This window comes from Bison bison, unplaced genomic scaffold (assembly GCF_000754665.1).
Source record: "Bison bison bison isolate TAMUID 2011002044 unplaced genomic scaffold, Bison_UMD1.0 scf7180017864037, whole genome shotgun sequence".
In the NCBI taxonomy this organism is placed as follows: domain Eukaryota; kingdom Metazoa; phylum Chordata; class Mammalia; order Artiodactyla; family Bovidae; genus Bison; species Bison bison.
This window is the reverse complement of record NW_011494609.1, coordinates 8,721,708-8,739,727: the sequence shown is the minus strand read 5'-3', so window position 1 is coordinate 8,739,727 and position 18,020 is coordinate 8,721,708. Positions and strand designations below refer to the sequence as shown.

General features: G+C 49.3%; 1 protein-coding gene across 3 annotated transcripts; it reads right to left on the bottom strand.

Moving 5' to 3' along the window:
- Positions 1–2,992: 2,992 nt before the first annotated feature.
- TFF1 (trefoil factor 1) lies at positions 2,993–7,506 on the bottom strand. 3 transcript variants are annotated; one of them, XR_824817.1, is made up of 4 exons: positions 7,376–7,483; positions 4,794–4,896; positions 3,686–3,832; positions 3,061–3,246 (listed from the first exon to the last, which is right to left on the bottom strand). XR_824817.1 is itself a non-coding variant. In XM_010834932.1 (3 exons), exons 1-3 carry the CDS (start codon positions 7,458–7,460, stop codon positions 3,082–3,084), a joined length of 333 nt encoding a protein of 110 aa, XP_010833234.1. In that variant the 5' UTR covers positions 7,461–7,465; the 3' UTR covers positions 2,993–3,081. The 3 variants fall into 3 exon arrangements, 2 of the variants coding, with proteins under 2 accessions (XP_010833234.1, XP_010833235.1); XM_010834932.1 differs by lacking the exon at positions 4,794–4,896 and having other exon boundaries at positions 2,993–3,246; positions 7,440–7,465; XM_010834933.1 differs by lacking the exon at positions 4,794–4,896 and having other exon boundaries at positions 3,054–3,246; positions 7,376–7,506.
- Between the last annotated feature and the right edge of the window lie 10,514 nt (positions 7,507–18,020).

The following is an 18,020-nucleotide window of genomic DNA, read 5'->3' as shown; positions in this document are numbered from 1 at the left end:
CCCTGGTTTCCCAGAGCATCCTGCGTCTATTCTGACAAGTCCTCCCGATGTGCTGTCTGGGTGCCTGCTCTCAGCTGCCTCCATCAGCTGCCTCCACTGTCAGAATTCTTATGGATTTTGTGATTCTTGGGGAGGACAGTGTGACAGGAGCCAAGTGGAATCCTCTTTCCTGCCCGTGCATGGGGCTGGGCCCTGTGGGGGTGCCTCTGCAGAAGTCCCCCACTTTGTCTTCCTCACACTGGTGAGCCAGAGAGGCTTGGTGTCCAGATGATAGAGCCTCAAAATCACACATCCATGCAGGCAGACACCAGAGGAAGGGTCCAGCCATCGTGGCTCACAGACCTCAGGTTTTTTCTGTGTAACATGGTGGGAGTGGACGGGGGTGGTGGTTGAAGGCACTAGCCCTCCGTCATTCACTTCCTCAGTGGGCAGGAGACCCAGCTGGCCTCCTATCACCTGGCCTCTGCTCCACAGTCTGGCGTATATGCCAGAAGGAAGGCACTTTCCTGCTGGAAATCCTGACTGCAGGAGCACTTAGGGTCAAGGACCCCCAATCTGTGCATCATGGCCCCCTGGAAAGTGGTGCAACCCACACGGTGCTGTGCCTGGGGAAAGGAGTGTGCCCAGGTCATGTCCCAGGCCCCATTCTTGGCTCTCTCTTCATTACATCTTTGAAATTAGCAAACTTGGATTCAGGAGGCTCTCCGTTTCACAAGAATCTGATGTGCCAGTCTGATCTGTGTGTCTGCTCACTTGGGTGAGTTATTAAATGTTTCTCAGCTTCCAAAATGGGGATGAAGATCAGAGTGAGATAACATTTGTAGTGGGGTTTGCTTTGAAAACTAAAGAAATGCCTTTAATTTCTCCTCACACGCATCTCCCTTTGTTCCTGATCACTCCTGATTCTGAGCCTAAGGTTCCTCATGAGAGCCTGAGACAGGCAGATGGTTCAATGAAAAGTTAATGAAACACTAGATGTGCTGGAGAGAGCGGATTGCCCACGTTCCTTTAATAGAAGAAGAACCCAGGCTGAAGGACTGGATGAGGACATTTACCTTTGGTGAGAATTTGCCTCTATCCATGGTATCTGGGATGAAGGCTCATTGCTGTAAGGTACAGGGAATACACAGGTCTTGGTAAAGCACTGACAAGGAAGAGAATACTCAACCAGCATTGGTTTAATCCATAAGAATATTCAGATTTACTTAACATGAAGTCTGTGGATGGGTGATGCTGGGGCCAAGTCAGCATTTCAGGGATAACAAGTTTCCAGTCCTGTGACTTTTCCTCATTATCACAGAATGGCTGCCTGAAGCATTGCATCACACCCTCATATCACACAGCATCCAAAGACAGGCTGCAGAAGCTGTCCAGGACAGCTAGAGGGAGCTCTCCTCTCACCAAGGGGTAAAGCCTTTCCCCAGAGCCCCCTTTTGCTTCATGGGCCAGAAAGGAGCCCTGCTTCTAACTGAAAGAAAGGTTGGGAAAGTGAGTCTTTCCATCATTCTTTATAGGGTGGGATCAGGGAAGAAAGAGGGAAATAATGGATAGTAGTCACGGGGAAAAGGGCCTGCTGTGTCCTGGGAGAAAGCCCTTCTCTCAGGGGCTGGGGGATGTAGGGAGCACAAGGAGCTGGGGTGGACCAGCTGGGCCTCAAGAAGGGTCTGACGAGGTCCCAGATAGGCCAGTGGAAACCCAAAAGACTCCCTCACTCCACAGCTGTGGGTGCTTGGTCCACTCCCCATCATCCACTCAACTCTAAAGAGGGGCAGGAAAGTGGGGGAGGGAGAGGAGGAGGAGACTGGCTACTCACCCCCAGGGACTGCAGTATTACCTACAGAAGCTGCATAATTTACAATCACACACTGCATTTCCAAAGGGGCCAACTGATTAGTTGGTTTTTACCTCTTGCTAGCAGGCAAAGAAGCGACTTAGCAGCAGCAGCAAGCAAAGATGTTGAAAAAGACCAGAGATGCTACAGATTAAAAGGAAAAACAGCCAACATGTTTCTGCATGTTCTCCAGTGAAGGAAGGCTACAGTGATCCTCACGGAACACAGGCACACGCCTGCTGATGGGTGTGTGTGCTGGGGGCCCCACCTTGACTCTTTCACGAGTGTCCTGGCCCCGGGACATCTGTGCTTGCTTGCTCTGGTGGCCAGGGCTGAGGGTGGGCGACAGCTCTTCTGGTAAATTTGAAAACAACTAGTCACGCCAAGAACACTGCACCTACTTCCCGGGAACCAGCTGGCTGTGGAGGGCCAGAGTGCTCCCAGGGCTCCAGGGACCCCAGGATCAAGCTCCTGGGAGGGGAGGTGTCCAGGAGTGGGACTGGCTGGGCTGAGCTCCCTGGAGCAGGGCTGACTACCCAGGGTGGATGGGAGATGGGGGGTGTTTTTCTTCTTCCCACTGAGCAAGTGGGGCTGGGGGCACCAGAGGCTGCTCAGGCAGCACTGCCCACCTGGGTGGGCGCGTCTGCTCAGGTCCAGTCAGGTCCGATTGGCTCCCTTCTGTCTTTCTTGTGTCGGTGATGAGGGATCACTGGGGACTCTCGACCCTCCCCTTTTGTCCTATTTTCCAACTCAGAGCTCAAGTTTGGGGAGCCAGGTGGGTGGGGGAGTTTCCTTAATAGGTCAACTCATGCCGTCCTCCTCAATTGTTTTTATTATGAGGATGTTCAGGCACTTGGCTGTGGGTTTTATCTCCTAAGTCAGTTTCCGTGTGAGGGACATGAAGAAATTGCAAGGCAATTTTTGTTACCACAATGAATATGCAAAGAATGTGATAGAATTGGAGCCTGTTTTCATGATTTGACAAGGGCATGGGCTCACGTTGATTCTCTGAGGCTTTTTAACCCAATGGCCTGGTGCACAGACCCCGATGACTGATGTCCACTGAGACCACCTAACAATGTTACAAGCCACGGTCTCGTCTGACCCAAGATAGCCTGAGTTAATGTGTAATCTGCAGCGAGAACCCAGAGGCACAAGTATCTCATTTCTCTTTCAAAGAAGAGAAAATTGTTTATGTTTTTGCAAGAAGTTCAAGCAGAGAGGAACATTCATCTCTTTTAATTTTTAGGCTAATTTGGAATACAAAGAATCTGAGCAGTCAATCCAGGCAGGGAGTTCAGGTTCATAGGACCCCAAGATATCCGGCCAGCGATGGAGCTGAGCCCCTGGCACCAGGCAGACGTCCTTCTCACTCCAATGCCATTTCCACCAGAAAAGTATCTAAAACTCGCATGCTGCAAGGGTGAAGTGTCCAAGAGAAGAGATTAGTGAGAATAAGTATTTTCTTTCACTTTTAAATAATCACAGAGAATTTACTTAAAAACATCACTGGGAAAATTTAGAAAAAATTAGAAAACAAGGATGGTCTTTGTATCGTAATTGTCACTCTTTCCAAGCCCCCAACCCCAAGTGAGCCATGAAGCATTACCAAGGACAGCTCTTCACAGATCCATGGTTAAACATGTGAAGAAAAGCCAGGAAAAGTAGGGTGTCCCACCAAACAAGTCTTTCAGATCTTTCCATCCCCCAGCCCTGGATTCACACGGATTTAGGCAAAACTACATCTTCCTAGTCACCCCGAGGCATTACTCTGGGTAAAAACACAGCTGGCAACTCGAATTAGGGTCCCATGGTCCCGTGTATTCAGACTCTGTGGGGTCGACAAGGCCCTACCTTCGTCCACCACGGGCGCAGTGTGGAAGCACCACGGGACTCCACGGACTGTGTTGTCAAAGCAACAGCCTTTATCTTTGCACTCCTTAGCCGTGATGCCGGGGTCACCGCAATTCCGTCTTTGATGGGGTTCCACCTGACACGTCTCTGAAAGGATATGGGCCACAAGGTGAAAGCAAGTCATGGGCGGACTCCTTCCCTGTTATGACCCACCCTCCACTTTGCTTCCTTCCCCAGTTAAATCATCCATCAAACGAGCAGCCCATGGAGACCCAGAGCTCACTTGCTGGCGAGGAAACCCTGAAACTCAGGACCAATGCAGCGTCTGAGATTCACAGACTTTGCACCTACACAGGCAATTTACCCATGTGCTCGTTAATGTCAATGAACAATTATTAAACTTTAGTCGCTAGATAAGTAAATATCTGTTGAGCACTGTTTGTGGGTGCTAGAAACTGGAGTGAGCACGGGACACAGACAGGAATCTTTTTATCCCCTCAAAGATCAAGTTCACGCCAGGCCCCATGCTGGGTAACAGGGACCCGGAAATTGAAAACAGAGAAGCTGTTGTTGAGAAGCTAACAGTCTGATGGAGAAGGAAGCCAAATAAACATACAAAACAGCACAGTACAGTCAGCCACAGGGCAAGCCCAGCAGGGGTGATTGACTACAGACTGAACAAAGTGAAGAGGGCTTCCTGTTGGAGGAGGTTGGCCAGGTAAGAACGAGGCAATATGTATTCCAAGGAGAGAGAGAGCAGAGTGTTCAAAGGTGGAGAGGAGAGAGAGCAAGGTATGTTCCAGGTAAAGGGGGAGGCGCGGGTGGGGCGATTCGGGGAAGGCAGGCTGAGGGCTGGGAGCGGATCATTGCAGCTCTAGAGCAAAGGGAGCCACTCAGATGCTCTAGCCAGGTCCGTGAGGCCATTGACCCAAGGCACAGAACATGCAGGGGAGATGGGCAGCTAGACACGTGGGGTCTGGACTTGGGACTCTGAGAAAGAGTGCCGCTCAGATCTGGTAGTGGACAGATTGAGGCAGGGACAGAAGAGTCTGAAGCCCCTTCTCTCTCTTGGGGGTGGGAATGGAGAACGGGGGGCTCTTCTCCACACCTGGTCTCAGAGTGCCCATGGATGAAGGCCATCATCCGGATTCCAGAGGGAGGGCTGGCTGTGCAGGTGCTCCATTCACTCCCAGGCAAGAGTGTTCCTGGGGCTAGAGGGATGTGCAACGAGGGGTTAGGAGTGTGGGTGATAAAGAGACGGGGAGGGAAGGAGCCCTAACAGAACAGGGAAGAGAGTCAGAGAGGAGGGCAGGACCGAGGTCCAGAGCAGATGTTGTCACGGGCTCTCCTTGACCTAGGGCATCGCGCTCGTTCTAAAAGACAATCCAGTCAAAGACAGGTAGATGCAGGGCCTCTCCTAGACTGAGGGGCAGGAGGCCGCATTTGCCCCCATGGAGTCCAGCTGAGTGTCCTAAGTCAGAGCACATCACACAACCTGGTCTTTGTAGGGCTTCTGTCTTGACATAGAGCAAAGGTGGTTAGCACCCACTCCACTGGGCAGGGTGGTGGGAAAGGTCAAGACGGGCTGTGTGTGCAGAGCTGGGACCACAGTTCTCATGTCCTTTCTCTCCCTAGAGGAGGGGGAGGGGCTACTTTTCTGGGTAACCTGATCCCCCCCACCGCCCCCGCGGTACCAGCTGCTATCCTAAATAGGAACTGAAGGTGTCCAAGGGTTCTGTCCACAGGAGTCTACCTTGCCCACCACTTTCTGTTGCATAACAGGACTAGACGGAAATGACTTCCATCCAAGGCTACGCTTACACTGGCACCCCACTCCAGGACTCTTGCCTGGAAAAGCCCATGGATGGACGAGCCTGGTAGGCTGCAGTCCATGAGGTCGCTAGGAGTCGGACATGACTAAGTGACTTCACTTTCACTTTTCACTTTCATGCATTGGAGAAGGAAATGGCAACCCACTCCAGTGTTCTTGCCTGGAGAATCCCAGGGACGGGGGAGCCTGGTGGGCTGCTGTCTATGGGGTCGCACAGAGTCAGACACAACTGAAGTGACTTAGCAGCAGCAGCAGTAGCTTCACTACAATTGGATGGAGTTTTCCGTTGTCACAGGATGGCTGACCTGTGAGATCCACACAGAAAGGCTGAACCTTGGGCCCTAGGGCAGGGCCAGTGGGCAGCCAGCAGCAGCCTGGATGGTGGGGAACAGGGCTGGGCTGCACAGCCTCCTGGAGCCAGGCTGTGCAGTGGGCAGAGCTAGGCACTAGGCTGGCAGGGAAGATGCAGACAGGCCAGTGGGTATGGGTGACCAGGCACAGACCACCTCCTCCATCCCCACAGCAGGTCATACCTCCTTTCGGGTCCAGCCCACTCCCTCCTCCTTGCCTTAGACTGTGGGGCCCCCTCCCCTGAACCCCCATGCCTGATCCTCTGTTCCTGAGTCGTGAGATCCTTGGAAGGAGCCCAGAGACACATGGGAACCGTTCTTTACCTCCCTTCAAACCTCTATGGGAATCCTCATTCCAAAAACTTTGGAAAATTCTTCTCCTGCCCCCTCCATTTAAATATATATCTACCAGTAATAAATAATGTTTATATGGCACTTTGTAGCTTTTCCCGAATACCACTTAATTTTGTGACAACCCTCTAAAGCTGAAGACTGACCCCTTTGTGCAGATAAAGGATTTGAGACAGACAATTCAGAGGAGGCAGTGGGACCTCCCGCCTTAAGTCCCTCCTTGGTGATGCCCATGGACTAGCCAGACAGGACACATACACCAGTGGGACAGGGTCTGGATTCCACAGAGCAGGGGGCCCAGGAGCCCATGGAACCTGTTGGAGGGGTCCCCAGGGACAGCAACCCTCAGAATAGGCTCTTGGACGTTTGTGTGGACCTTGAGTGGGTCCAGCCCCAGGGGGCAGGGTTTGGCTCGGACATTTGGAAGAGCTATTCTTATTCCCGACATTAAAGACAGCTCTTTGAAATACGTTACTTAAAAAGCAGTAGTATGTTCTAGCAGCGGTTCTGAAGACAGGGCTTTCCTGGTGGCTCTGTGGTAAAGAATTTGCCTACCAATGCAGGCGATGCCAGTTCAATCGTTAGATAGTGTCACCAACTCAACGGACATGAATTTGAGCAAACCTCAGGAGGTCGTCCCTGTAGCTCAAATGGTCAAGAATCTGCCTTCAGTGCAGGAGACCTGGGGTCGATCCCTGGGTTGGGAAGATCCTCTGGAGAAGGGAATGGCAATCCACTCCAGTATTCCTGCCTGGAGAATCGCACTGGCAGAGGAGCCTGGCAGACTACAGTCCGTGGTATCGCAGAGTCGGACACGACTGAGTGACTAACACTACCACTACAGGAGCTAGTGGAGGACAGAGGAGCCTGGCGTGCTGCCGTCCATGGGGTCGCAAGAAGCTGGATGTGACTTAGCGACTGAACGACTGAAGACAGCCATCACTGCTCTCTTACCCCAGTTCCCAACGCTTCCACCGGCCCCTCTACCCTCCCCCTGTCCTCTACGTATTCTGCCATCCAAAAATCTCTCCAGGGCCTAGAACAGCTCCTGGCACAAAACAGCACTTGGCTCAAAAGTACATTATGAAGCCCTGACTGCCCCCAGAGGTGGGCCTCTGCCCAGCGTGCCCATTACAGAGCAGGAAGGGGCTGTCTTACCGGTCTCGCCCTGCGCCAGGCTGCTGAGAGCCAGCGATAAGACCAGCACCACCACGCAGATCACCTTGGGCTCCATAGCGGCCATGACCTTCCTTCTCTGTCCAGCGGGGCCCGCGATCCAGGATGAGAGTGGGTCCTGGCCCTCGATCTTATACCCCAGGCTCTGTTTGCTTTCTACAGAGGGCCAGATTACGTTTGCCTAAGGAGGGCCCCGAAACCTTTCATTCCAAGTAATCTCCATTGATTAAAAGGTGTTTCCCAAACGCGGCCAAGCCAAACTGGCAGGTTTGCTGATAGAGAATAATGCATTATCGTGCAGTCATCATGGTTGAAGGATTGGAGATTCAGAAAGTTCCTCTCTTATCCTGTGGGAGTCTCCCTGGTCACAACCTCATCCAGCGCCTGAGCTATTCAGAGACCCTCCTGCTAAGCAAACAGCATACTCACGGGATGGTGATTCAGAGAGAGACGCCCACACCACGCTGGGCACAGGGTCAGCAGAGGCCATGGGCTTCCCCCACAGTGGTCCTACTAAGTCAACAGCACACTTACTTGAGGGTGACTCATAGGGAGAGACACCCACACCATGCCAGACACAGGGTCAGCAGTGGCCATCAGCTTCCCCCACAGGGGTTCAGGGAAGGACAGGGACAGGTGAGGCTCCCCCAGATGGATGTGGTCCTTTTCAAGTGGGCGTGAAGCTGTTTCCGACGATTTTCAGGATTCATGTCTCATGGAACAGCTGTGCCCGGACAAGAAGAGCAGAAAATACTAGGAGCTGGACTTCAAACTTCTGTTCCCCATTCGTTTGTCTTGTCAGACTTTCCCCTGGGAAACTGGTGCATGCGCAAAGCACCCATAGGCTCTTTGACCTGTCCTTGTCCTGAGGGGCCCCTTTCCTGCTGGCATCCACATTGAAAACTCACGTATGTTCAACCTCCTACTTACACTGTGGCATTGTAGGAGCATTTTTACTTATTTATCTTAATTAATTAAGGATAAATTACCTTATTTTTCTTCAAAATTATTTAAGATGACTTATCTTAAAAATCGGGCTTCTCCTGTGGCTCAGTGGTAAAGAGTATGCCTGCCAATGCAGGAGACACAAGTTCAATCCCTCCCTGGATTGGGAAGATCCCCTGGAGGAAGAAATGGTAATCCACTCCAGTATTCTTGCCTGGGAAATCCCATGGACAGAGGAGCCTGGCAGGCTACAGTCCATGGGGTTGCAAAAGTTGGACACGACTTAGAGACTAAGCAGCAACAAATCTTAAAAACTAAATAATACATTTTTTTGCTTTGTTTTTTCCTTTACAACGGAGTCCTTTTCACAGCGAGGTTGTGTATATAAGAGCTGACGTGACGCTGATGACATATCGGGCTCTCCCTTAAGCGGGAGACCGCATCTGGGAGGGGCTCCCTTGCTCGGTTCCTCCAAGTGCGGCCTCCTCGACTCTGCACCCAAAGGGTCTCCTCTAGCCCCCGTGTCCCAGGTCCCTCCCTGCTCTGGCCCTTCCTGCCCTGCAGCTCTCACTACCTTCTAAGGGGCACAGGGATTTGCTTGCATCCTGGGCTTGTTATTTACCGATCCTCTCCCAGCCCTCCAGCAGAGCAGAAGGGCCGTGACACACAGGGCTTCACCTACTTGGTGTGCTCAGGTGGACAAGCACCTGGGGTACCTGATTCAATAAATGCCTGTTGACGAATGAATGAATGAATATAGGAGAAATGTTTTCTCTTCACTGAAAGATTAGGCTCTGGGGAAACAGTCAAGCCTTGGAGTGAGACTGATTTTTCTTGGGTGACCTGGTAAGCTTGCCCTGGTGGTCCCTCTGGGAGGGGAGTGGAGTCAGAACCGGGGCAGCCACGTTCTGAGTAAGGCTCACCCCCAGCCCACCCACCTGGCTCCGGCTGCCAATCCCAAGACAAGGTCTCCAGGAGAGGCGCAATGTGCAAGATACATGGCCGTTTGTTAATCACTCCTTGTGCATGTACGACTTTGACCTCCCGTGTAGGTGGTATGGCTGGCAGAGCCCGTGTCACTCTCAGGCCCTCTCAGACTTGCAGCAATGACTCCAAGACTCCTAGAAGACAAGGCTAAATAAGATCGCAGAATCATAGGATGATTTATGGTTCTATTTTTTTTTAATGACCACTTGTTGAAGAAGACAATGCACTGAATTGAGTGTTGGTCTGCTAAGGGGTCGTGTCATCTTGTATAAATAGTTTAAGTCCTCTGGGTTTAACTTTTCTTACTGGAAAACAAAGTGGATGGACCCTGAGGGAGCTGGAGCCTGATCTAACCTGCCATCCTCTTGTGCTAGGGTTCTGGGGTGGAGGATGCCCCTGGTTTTGCATGCCTAGCAGATCTTCCTGCTTTGGGGATAAAGTTCTCTATCGCTGGGCCCCCTCCCCCACCCCCACTTCCCGTGTTGTGACTTGGCCTGACTTGTCCCATCCCCTCACCCCGTCTCCCCCATCCCAGAGCCACACTGGTTCTGCTCAAGGGTCAGTGTCTGAGTTGAGAGAGCTGGGTGTCCTCTGTCTGCCCATCCCATCAGCTCTCTGAGCCCCTGGGGGGTGGCGCTGCATTGGGTGTATCCTGCCCTCATGCCCTCTGGCTTCTGGCCACTGTGGTGGAGCCAGCAGGACACGGGTCCTTGGGAGGAAGTCAGCAGAGTCACCCTGGATGGGCCATGATCCCAGGTCCACCTCCAGCCCCAATGGGCAGTGTTCTCCACACAGTGGTCTTCTCCAGCCTCCCAAAACAGATCCCTCTCCTCACTCATCTGGCAGAGGGGTTCATAAGCCCCAAAGAGAGGTCAGCACTGTCCATCTAATTTTCCTTTAATTTCCTGGATTGGGAGTGACAGGCTGGCTGATTGATACAGAAATTGCTACCAACAGTGACCCTCTTTCTTAACAGATCCTGAAAATGAGACGCAAGTTTGTCTCCCCGGGCAGGTCTCCGGGCACAGGTCACAAACCCATCAAAAGTGGTGTAGAGTGAAGGTAAGGCAGGGGATGTGAGCAGGGGGGCATCTCATTTCCCTGGTAAAGTGGTAAAGATGGGGGTCAGCTGGCCTCTTCCAAGAGGTACACAACATTCAAGAAGGAAAGAAGAAATGGAGGGCTGAGAGTGTCCTCCTGGGAATGGGACAGTGGAAAGGCTTTCCTGGCTAAGTGTCAGGGCAGTTAGGGTGGGGCTCAGGTCCAGCCCAGATACTGGGTTTACAGCACCAATTAGATGTCCATCATTTCCTGCTTCCTTACACCAAAGCCTTGACATTGGAGAGCAAAGAGTTAAACTCTAAACATGAGATTGGGATGCTTGGGCAGAAAGATGAGAATGACAATTTGGGATCCTGAGCAAAAGCCCTGACCCTTTCCCCCAGCAGAGGCATTCCCTCTACCCCCATCTGAGACCTAGCATCTTTCCTCTCCATAAACACTTCCACTGACCACTGCCCCCATCCCTGCCCCACTCCAGCTCACAAGGGATGCAGCCACAGGATGAGATCATCTCTACATCTCTGAGTCACTTCCAGGTGCATGAGGTTGTGATGCCTCATAGCCCAGACAGAGGCACAGCCTGTGTCCAGGAGAGTTGCAGAGTGGCATCAGCAGGACTTTGGAAGAACAGTGTGTGGGGTGTTGGACCATAGAGGATGAGGTGCCATGCTCAGAGGACTGGCATCATAACACTCCCCAAGATTTGGGAGAGATGTGCTGACCAAGCACACGACAGGCTGTGACCATCCTCAGTTCAGTTCAGTTGCTCGGTCGTGTCCAACTCTTTGCAATCCCATGGACTGTAGCATGCCAGGCTTCCCTGTCTATCACCAGCTCCTGGAGTTCGCTCAAACTCATGTCCATAGAGTTGGTGATGTCATCCAACCATCTCATCCTCTGTCATCCCCTTCTCCTCCTGCCTTCAATCTTTCCCAGCATCAAGGTCTTTTCCAATGAGTCAGTTCTTCACATCAGGTGGCCAAAGTATTGGAGTTTCACCTTCAACATCAGTCCTTCCAATGAATATTCAGTACTGATTTGATTTAGGATTGACTGGTTGCAACTTCCTGCAGTCTAAGGAACTCTCAAAAGTCTTTTCCAGCACCACAATTGGAAAGCATCGATTCTTCAGTGCTCAGCTTTCTTTATAATCCAACTCTCACATCCATACATGACCACTGGAAAACCCATAGCTTTTACTAGACAGACCTTTGTTGGCAAAGTAATGTCTCTCCTTTTTAATATGCTGTCTAGGTTGGTCATAGCTTTTCTTCCAAGGAGCAAGCGTCTTTTAATTTCATGGCTGAAGTCACCATCTGCAGTGATTTTGGAGCCCCCCAAAAAATAGTTTATCACTGTTTCCATTGTTTCCCCATCTATTTGCCATGAAGTGATGGGACCAGATTCCATGACCTTCATGTTTTGAATGTTGAGTTTTAAGCCAACTTTTTCACTTTCATCAAGAAGCTCTTTAGTTCTTCTTCGCTTTCTGCCATAAGGGTGGTGTTATCTGCATATCTGAGGTTATTGATATTTCTCCCAGCAATCTTGATTTCAGCTTGTGCTTTATCCAGCCTAGCATTTATCATGATTTACTTTGCATATAAGTGAAATAAACAGGGTGACAATATACAGCATTGACATACTTCTTTCCCAATTTGGAGCCAATCTGTGACCATCCTGCTAGTGGGTAACCAAGCCCTGGGTCGAAAGTGGCCAAGAATTCATGCAGCAGAAATACTAGAGTCCAACCCTCCACCCCCCCAAACATGGCAACCTCGCTACTCAAGGTGGTCCTGGGTTAGCAGAATCCCACCCTGGGATCTCAGCAGACGTGCTGTGCCCCCTGGGTTCCATGAGGTCAAATCTGCATTCTAGAAAGTTCCAGGCACTACACAGGCATGTTAACTGTGGGAAGGCCAGTGATGCAGCAGGTGCAGGGGTCCCTGGCTCAGGGAGGTTTCACTATTGGATGGACCTATGGTGTGAACCCTTCTCAACCACCCTGGGGTCCGACATCCCTCAACTCGACCCTCAACCATCCTCCCCAGGCTCCTGCTGATGCAGTACTGCAATCCTTTGGGTACACCTGTCACTCAGGTGTTCATAATTGCCCTGAGGGGACACCAGCATCCTTCACAAGACCCATGGCTCCTTGAGCTTTTGTAGTCCAGAGTTGATGTGGGATCCAGAGTCTCTCAGCAAGAATAAAGGCCAGGTCCCCTTGAGGAAGAGCCTCACAGTAAGGCCAAAGATGCAAGTGCTGAGCCTTCCCCAGAGTGATCTGAGCCATCCACAAGGGCTCATTTGCTAGAGATAAATTATGTCCCCTCAAAAGATGCTGCAGTCCTAACCCCTAGTACCCATAAATGTGACAGTATTTGTAATTGATTTGCAGATAATCAAGTTGGGGATGAATTCATTAGACAGAGTATTAAAAAGCAGAGGCATCACTTTGCCAACATAGATCTGTATAGTCAGAGCTATGGTTTTTCCAGTAGTCATGTACAGATATGAGATTTGGACCATAAAAAAAGGCCAAGTGAGAAGAACTGAAGCTTTTGAACTATGGTACTGGAGAAGACTCTTGAGAATTCCTTGAACATCAAGGAGATAAAATGAGTCAGTCCTAAAGGAAATTTACCCTGATTATTCATTGGAAGGACTGATACTGAAGCTGAAGCTCTAGTACTTTGGCCATCTGATGGGAAGAGCTGACTCATTAGAAAAGACCCTGATGCTGTGAAAGATTGAGGGCAGGAAGAGAAGTGGACGACAGAGGATGAGATGGCTGGATGGCATCACTGACTTGATGGACGTGAGTCTGAGTGAACTCCAGGAGTTGGTGAGGGACAGGGAGGCCTGGCGTCCTGCGATTCATGGGGTTGCAAAGAGTTGGACACGACTGAGTGACTGAACTGATCTGATCTGATCTGAAGGTCATTTAATATTAGGTCTGAACTCACACCAATCCTCAGAGCCCAAACATCACGTGGAGCCAGTGGATTTCAGGTGCAGGTTGAGGTCTTGGCCCAAGTCTGTCTCACTGTGGGTCCAGCAAGGTGACACAGGCATCCTTGGGGATCTCCTCAGGCCCAGAATTGATACATTTAGTAGGTACCTTGCTTCTCTGATTTTTGGAGAGGGGTATTGTAGCAGAAGTCTCTCTTACCAAGACAGGGAGTCAAAACCAGTATTACAGTCCAGGAAAGAGTCATAGAAATCAATGCCATTATCAAGGAACTGAAAAATTCAGGAGTGGTCACTGCACATGCCCTTTGAGCTCATGTGTTTGGCCAGTGCTCAAGCCAGGTGAGTTATGGAGAATGGCTACCGAGCACACACTCTTTATAAAGGGCCAGGCAGTGAATATTTGAGGCTTGAAAGTGAAAGCTGCTCAGTCGTGTCCAACTTTTAGCGACCCCATGGACTACACAGTCCATGGAATTCTCCAGGCCAGAATACTGGAGTGGGTGGCCTTTTCCTTCTCCAGGGGATCTTCCCAACCCAGGGATCAAACCCAGGTCTCTTGCATTGTAGGCGGATTCTTTACCAGCTGAGCCACAAGGGAAGCTCTATTTGAGGCTTAGTGGGCCACATTTGGTCTCTGTCACATGTTCTTTTTTTAAATTAATTTTTATTGGTGTATAGTTGCTCATATGTTCTTTGTTTTATTTTCAATTACCCTTAAAACATGTAGAAACCACTCTCAGTTTGCAAGTTGTATAAAAACAGGCCACAGGCAGAGCTCGGCCCACAGGGTGACGTTTATCAAGTGCCCTTTGTATAGAGTATCATAAATTTAACTAAGTGTGACAATTTGCTGTTGAGGTTCTGGACATGATATTGTTCCTGGAGCAAATGCCCTGGTATTTAACATGCATCTATTGACCTAGAAAATGTTTGATTTCCCCCCATTTCTTAGAAAAGATAATCAGAAGTACATTGCCTTTGCATGGTGGGAGCAGCAATATACTTGTGCTGTGTGAGTTTGGGTTATGCCAAGTCCCCTACTCTCTGATATAACTAACACATTCAGAGGAAACTTGCTGCTGCTGCTAAGTCACTTCAGTCGTGTCCAACTCTGTGTGACCCCATAGACAGCAGCCCACCAGGCTCCCCCGTCCCTGGGATTCTCCAGGCAAGAACACTGGAGTGGGTTGCCATTTCCTTCTCCAATGCATGAAAGTGAAAAGTGAAAGTGAAGTCGCTCAGTCGTGTCCGACCCTCAGCGATTCCATGGACTGCAGCCTTCCAGGCTCCTCCACCCATGGGATTTTCCAGGCACAAGTACTGGAGTGGGGTGCCAACTTGAACATTACGCTAAACATTCTGCTGGCCCATTACATTGAAGATTACATTGATGACATGATGCTATGTTGATTGGATTTGGAAAATGGGAAGTTAGAGGCCTTGTTAAAACACACTCACAGCAGAGATAGGAACTGGGAAGGTTCAGGGACTGTGAGTGAGGTGTTTAGGAGGTCTGGGGCAATTCTCTTAAAAAAAAAAGATAAATTTCTGCACTTTGTACCACTCACTCCCTCAAAATACTCATGCGGTTTTGAGGTAATATACATGACATTGGATAGATTGTTCTGGCTTATTTTCCAGGTCACCAATAATTTTTCAGTTCTCAGTGGAGTTCAGAGTCATAGAGAGTTCTGCAGCAGTTGGTCCAGGCTGTAATTCAAGATGCCTTGCCACTGGGCCCAGAAGTTTCAATGGCTTGTAAAATATTCATGGCAGGCACAGATATTATATGACACCTTTGGGAAGTCCTACTAAGAGAAATGGGCTTCCCTGGTGGCTCAGTGGTAAAGAATCCACCTGCAATGAAGGAGACACAGGAGACCTGGGTTCAGTTCCTGCGTCGGGAAGATTCCCCTGGAGAAGGGCATCAGAACCCACTCCAATATTCTTGCCTGGAGAATCCCATGCACAGAGGCCAGGCGGGCTACAGTCCATGAGGGTGACAAAGAGGCGGACACAATAGAAGTGATGGAGCACACACACACACACCAGGGAAATAACCACATCCAGCTGGAGTGACAGCAGGTGAAAACAGGACATGAAATGAGAAGGAAGTTAAGACAACCCACTTTGACTTCTTGACCAGCAACCAAAGCAGGTACTGTAGCAGCTATGTTTAATGAAAATGACAGAAAATGATAGTAAATACTCAACACATTTCTAGAAAGTTTAGGGGTTTCTGAGCCTTATAACAATAAGAGAAATGATCTAAATGTATATAAAAATGTAGGTAGAGAACAAATTTGACTATGTAAAATGTCTCAAACTTTGGGTATAAAACATTTTTAAATGTAAAATGTTTGTAGTATATATGATAGACAAAGGTTTAGAAACTTATGAGACTTAACACTCTTACACAAAATGATGTTTAAACCCTGGAATCCTCCCACAGTTAAAGAAGCAAAGAATATTAACACAAAATTCTTAGAAGACGATAATGCAAATGACCAAAAATTACAGGAAAAGTGAGAAAAGTTATTAACAATCACAGAAATAATTTGAAGCAACAATAACAATATTCAAACCAATCAAATGGTCAGATTTTGTTTTTTTAATCTGAAAATGCAATGCTGGCGAATGACGTTCAGGTGGAATAAATACTTATATCCATAATAAGTGGAAATACAGCATCACCTCTGTGGAAATCAACATGGTGCTTTGTACTGAGAATCTGAGAAAGCACACACTCTCTGACTCAATAAATCTACTCTGGGGATGCCCTGAAGAAAGAATTCTAAGCATAGAAAAATCTATTTTTTCCCTCAAGAAAAATCATTTTGCATGAAGATGTTCATCAAAGGAAAGCTTACTAATAATTAAAAATTATAAACAACCCAAATTACCAGCAATAGAGAAATCACTAACATGTGTTGGTTACAGCTACATGGTAAATATCATGCAAACATCACTATGGGGTGTGCTCAGTCATGTCCGACCCTTTGTGACACCATGGACAGCACCACGCCAGGCTCCTGTTTCCTCTACTATCTCCTGGAGTTTGCTTAAATTCATGTCCATTGAGTTGGTGATGCCATCCAACCATCTCATCCTCTGTCACCCTCTTCTCCTTTTGCCCTCAATCTTTCCTAGCTTCGGGGTCTTTTCTGATGAGTCAGCTGTTCACATCAGGTGGCCAAAGTATCGGAGCCTCATCTTCAGCATCAGTCCTTCCGGTGAATATTCAGGGTTGATTTCCTGAATTTGGAAATTAGTAATCATGGAATTTGTAATCATATACAGAATTTTCATCTTGTGGTGTTAAATAAGAAAGAATGAGATCACAAAGCTTTACAACAGCTCAGTAGAAAAAAAGAGAAAAAAGAAGCTGTGCCAGTGGGCATCCCTGTGAAAGGATGAGTTCCATTGCTCTCTTTGGATTCTGCCTTCCTGGTCATTGAACTGTTTCTGAAATGAGTATAATTAACTTTTATGATTGAAAAATACTATATTTAAAAAATGAAGTGTGATGATTTTGCCCTCCCCAAAAAGAGAGAAAAAGGGGAGTTTCCAAGCCTCCCCCACTCATCAGTGAGTCAGTGAGTCTAAGAGCCGGTATCTGACGTTGGAGACACTACCCATAGTCCATGCCTCACTGACCTTCCCTAAAGTTAAACACAACTCTGGGGTTGGTGTGAGCTACCTGTAATCTCTTAGATTTCAGCAATCCCACTGTGCAAAGCTGCCCATGCCTGCTGCCAGAGTCCTAGACCCACCCGGCAAGCCCCAGAGGCCTCTACACAATTCCCCTCCCCTCCCTGCCCCCTCGCCCCCTGGCTTCCCCCTCCACAGCCTCTGAGCCCAGCAGTAGCCCTCACCACCCTTCCTGTTCAGGGAGGTGGTCCCAAGACACAACAATCTCTTTCAATGACCAAGGCTCCAAAAACCAATGATGTCCTAACCATGGCCTCTAAGTTAGGGAGCTCAGTACCTAATTCCTCACCACCAAGCCACCCTTCCCAGCCTCCCTGATTCTGCCAAGCAGCAGCTAAATCTTCCATACTCGTCTCGGCACCAGCCAGGTCTGTGCCTTCCAGAGAGTGCATCTGGATTCATCTGCTGCTTCCTCAGCTTGGTTCCAGGGAGCCTAGGGTGAGTGCAGGCCCCAGAGTGAGCACTGGGCCAGCCCCTCCGAGTGTTGCTGATTCTGTTTCTTTTTCCTGCCAGCAGGCCCTGGCTGGAGTCTCGCCTCCTTGGGCCTCGGTTTTGCTCCTCTCCTGACCAAGAGTGCTGACTGGTTCAGCCCAATGACTCCTGCTCCTGTGGTCCACCTTATTCCCTCCTGCATCCCATCCCCCAGACTCCCAGATGGAGCCCTTTGATATGATCCTTTGGTTGATTTCAATCCCTGTCTACCCCAGACAAAAGTGTGTGGTTGTTGTTCCAGGCACGAGGACTTGCCATCTGGCTGGGACTGGTGAAGAACTGTCTTCACTTCAGCCAAACTAGCAGCATATTAAAAAGTAGAGATGTTACTTTGCCAAAAAAAAGGTCCGTATAGTCAAAGCTATGGTTTTTCCAGTAGTCATGTATGGATATGAGAGCTGGACGATATAAAAGACTGAGCGCCGAAGAATTGATACCTTCGAACTGTGGTGCTAGA

Excerpts from the sequence above, each read along its gene's own strand:
- TFF1 (XM_010834932.1), bottom strand. The coding sequence starts at position 7,460 with ATGGCCGCTATGGAGCCCAAG. Across the intron at positions 3,833-7,439 it reads TGGCCGCTATGGAGCCCAAG|AGACGTGTCAGGTGGAACCC; the intron begins GTGATCTGCGTG and ends ATATCCTTTCAG. Across the intron at positions 3,247-3,685 it reads TGCGCCCGTGGTGGACGAAG|CATGCGAGTTTTAGATACTT; the intron begins GTAGGGCCTTGT and ends TCACCCTTGCAG.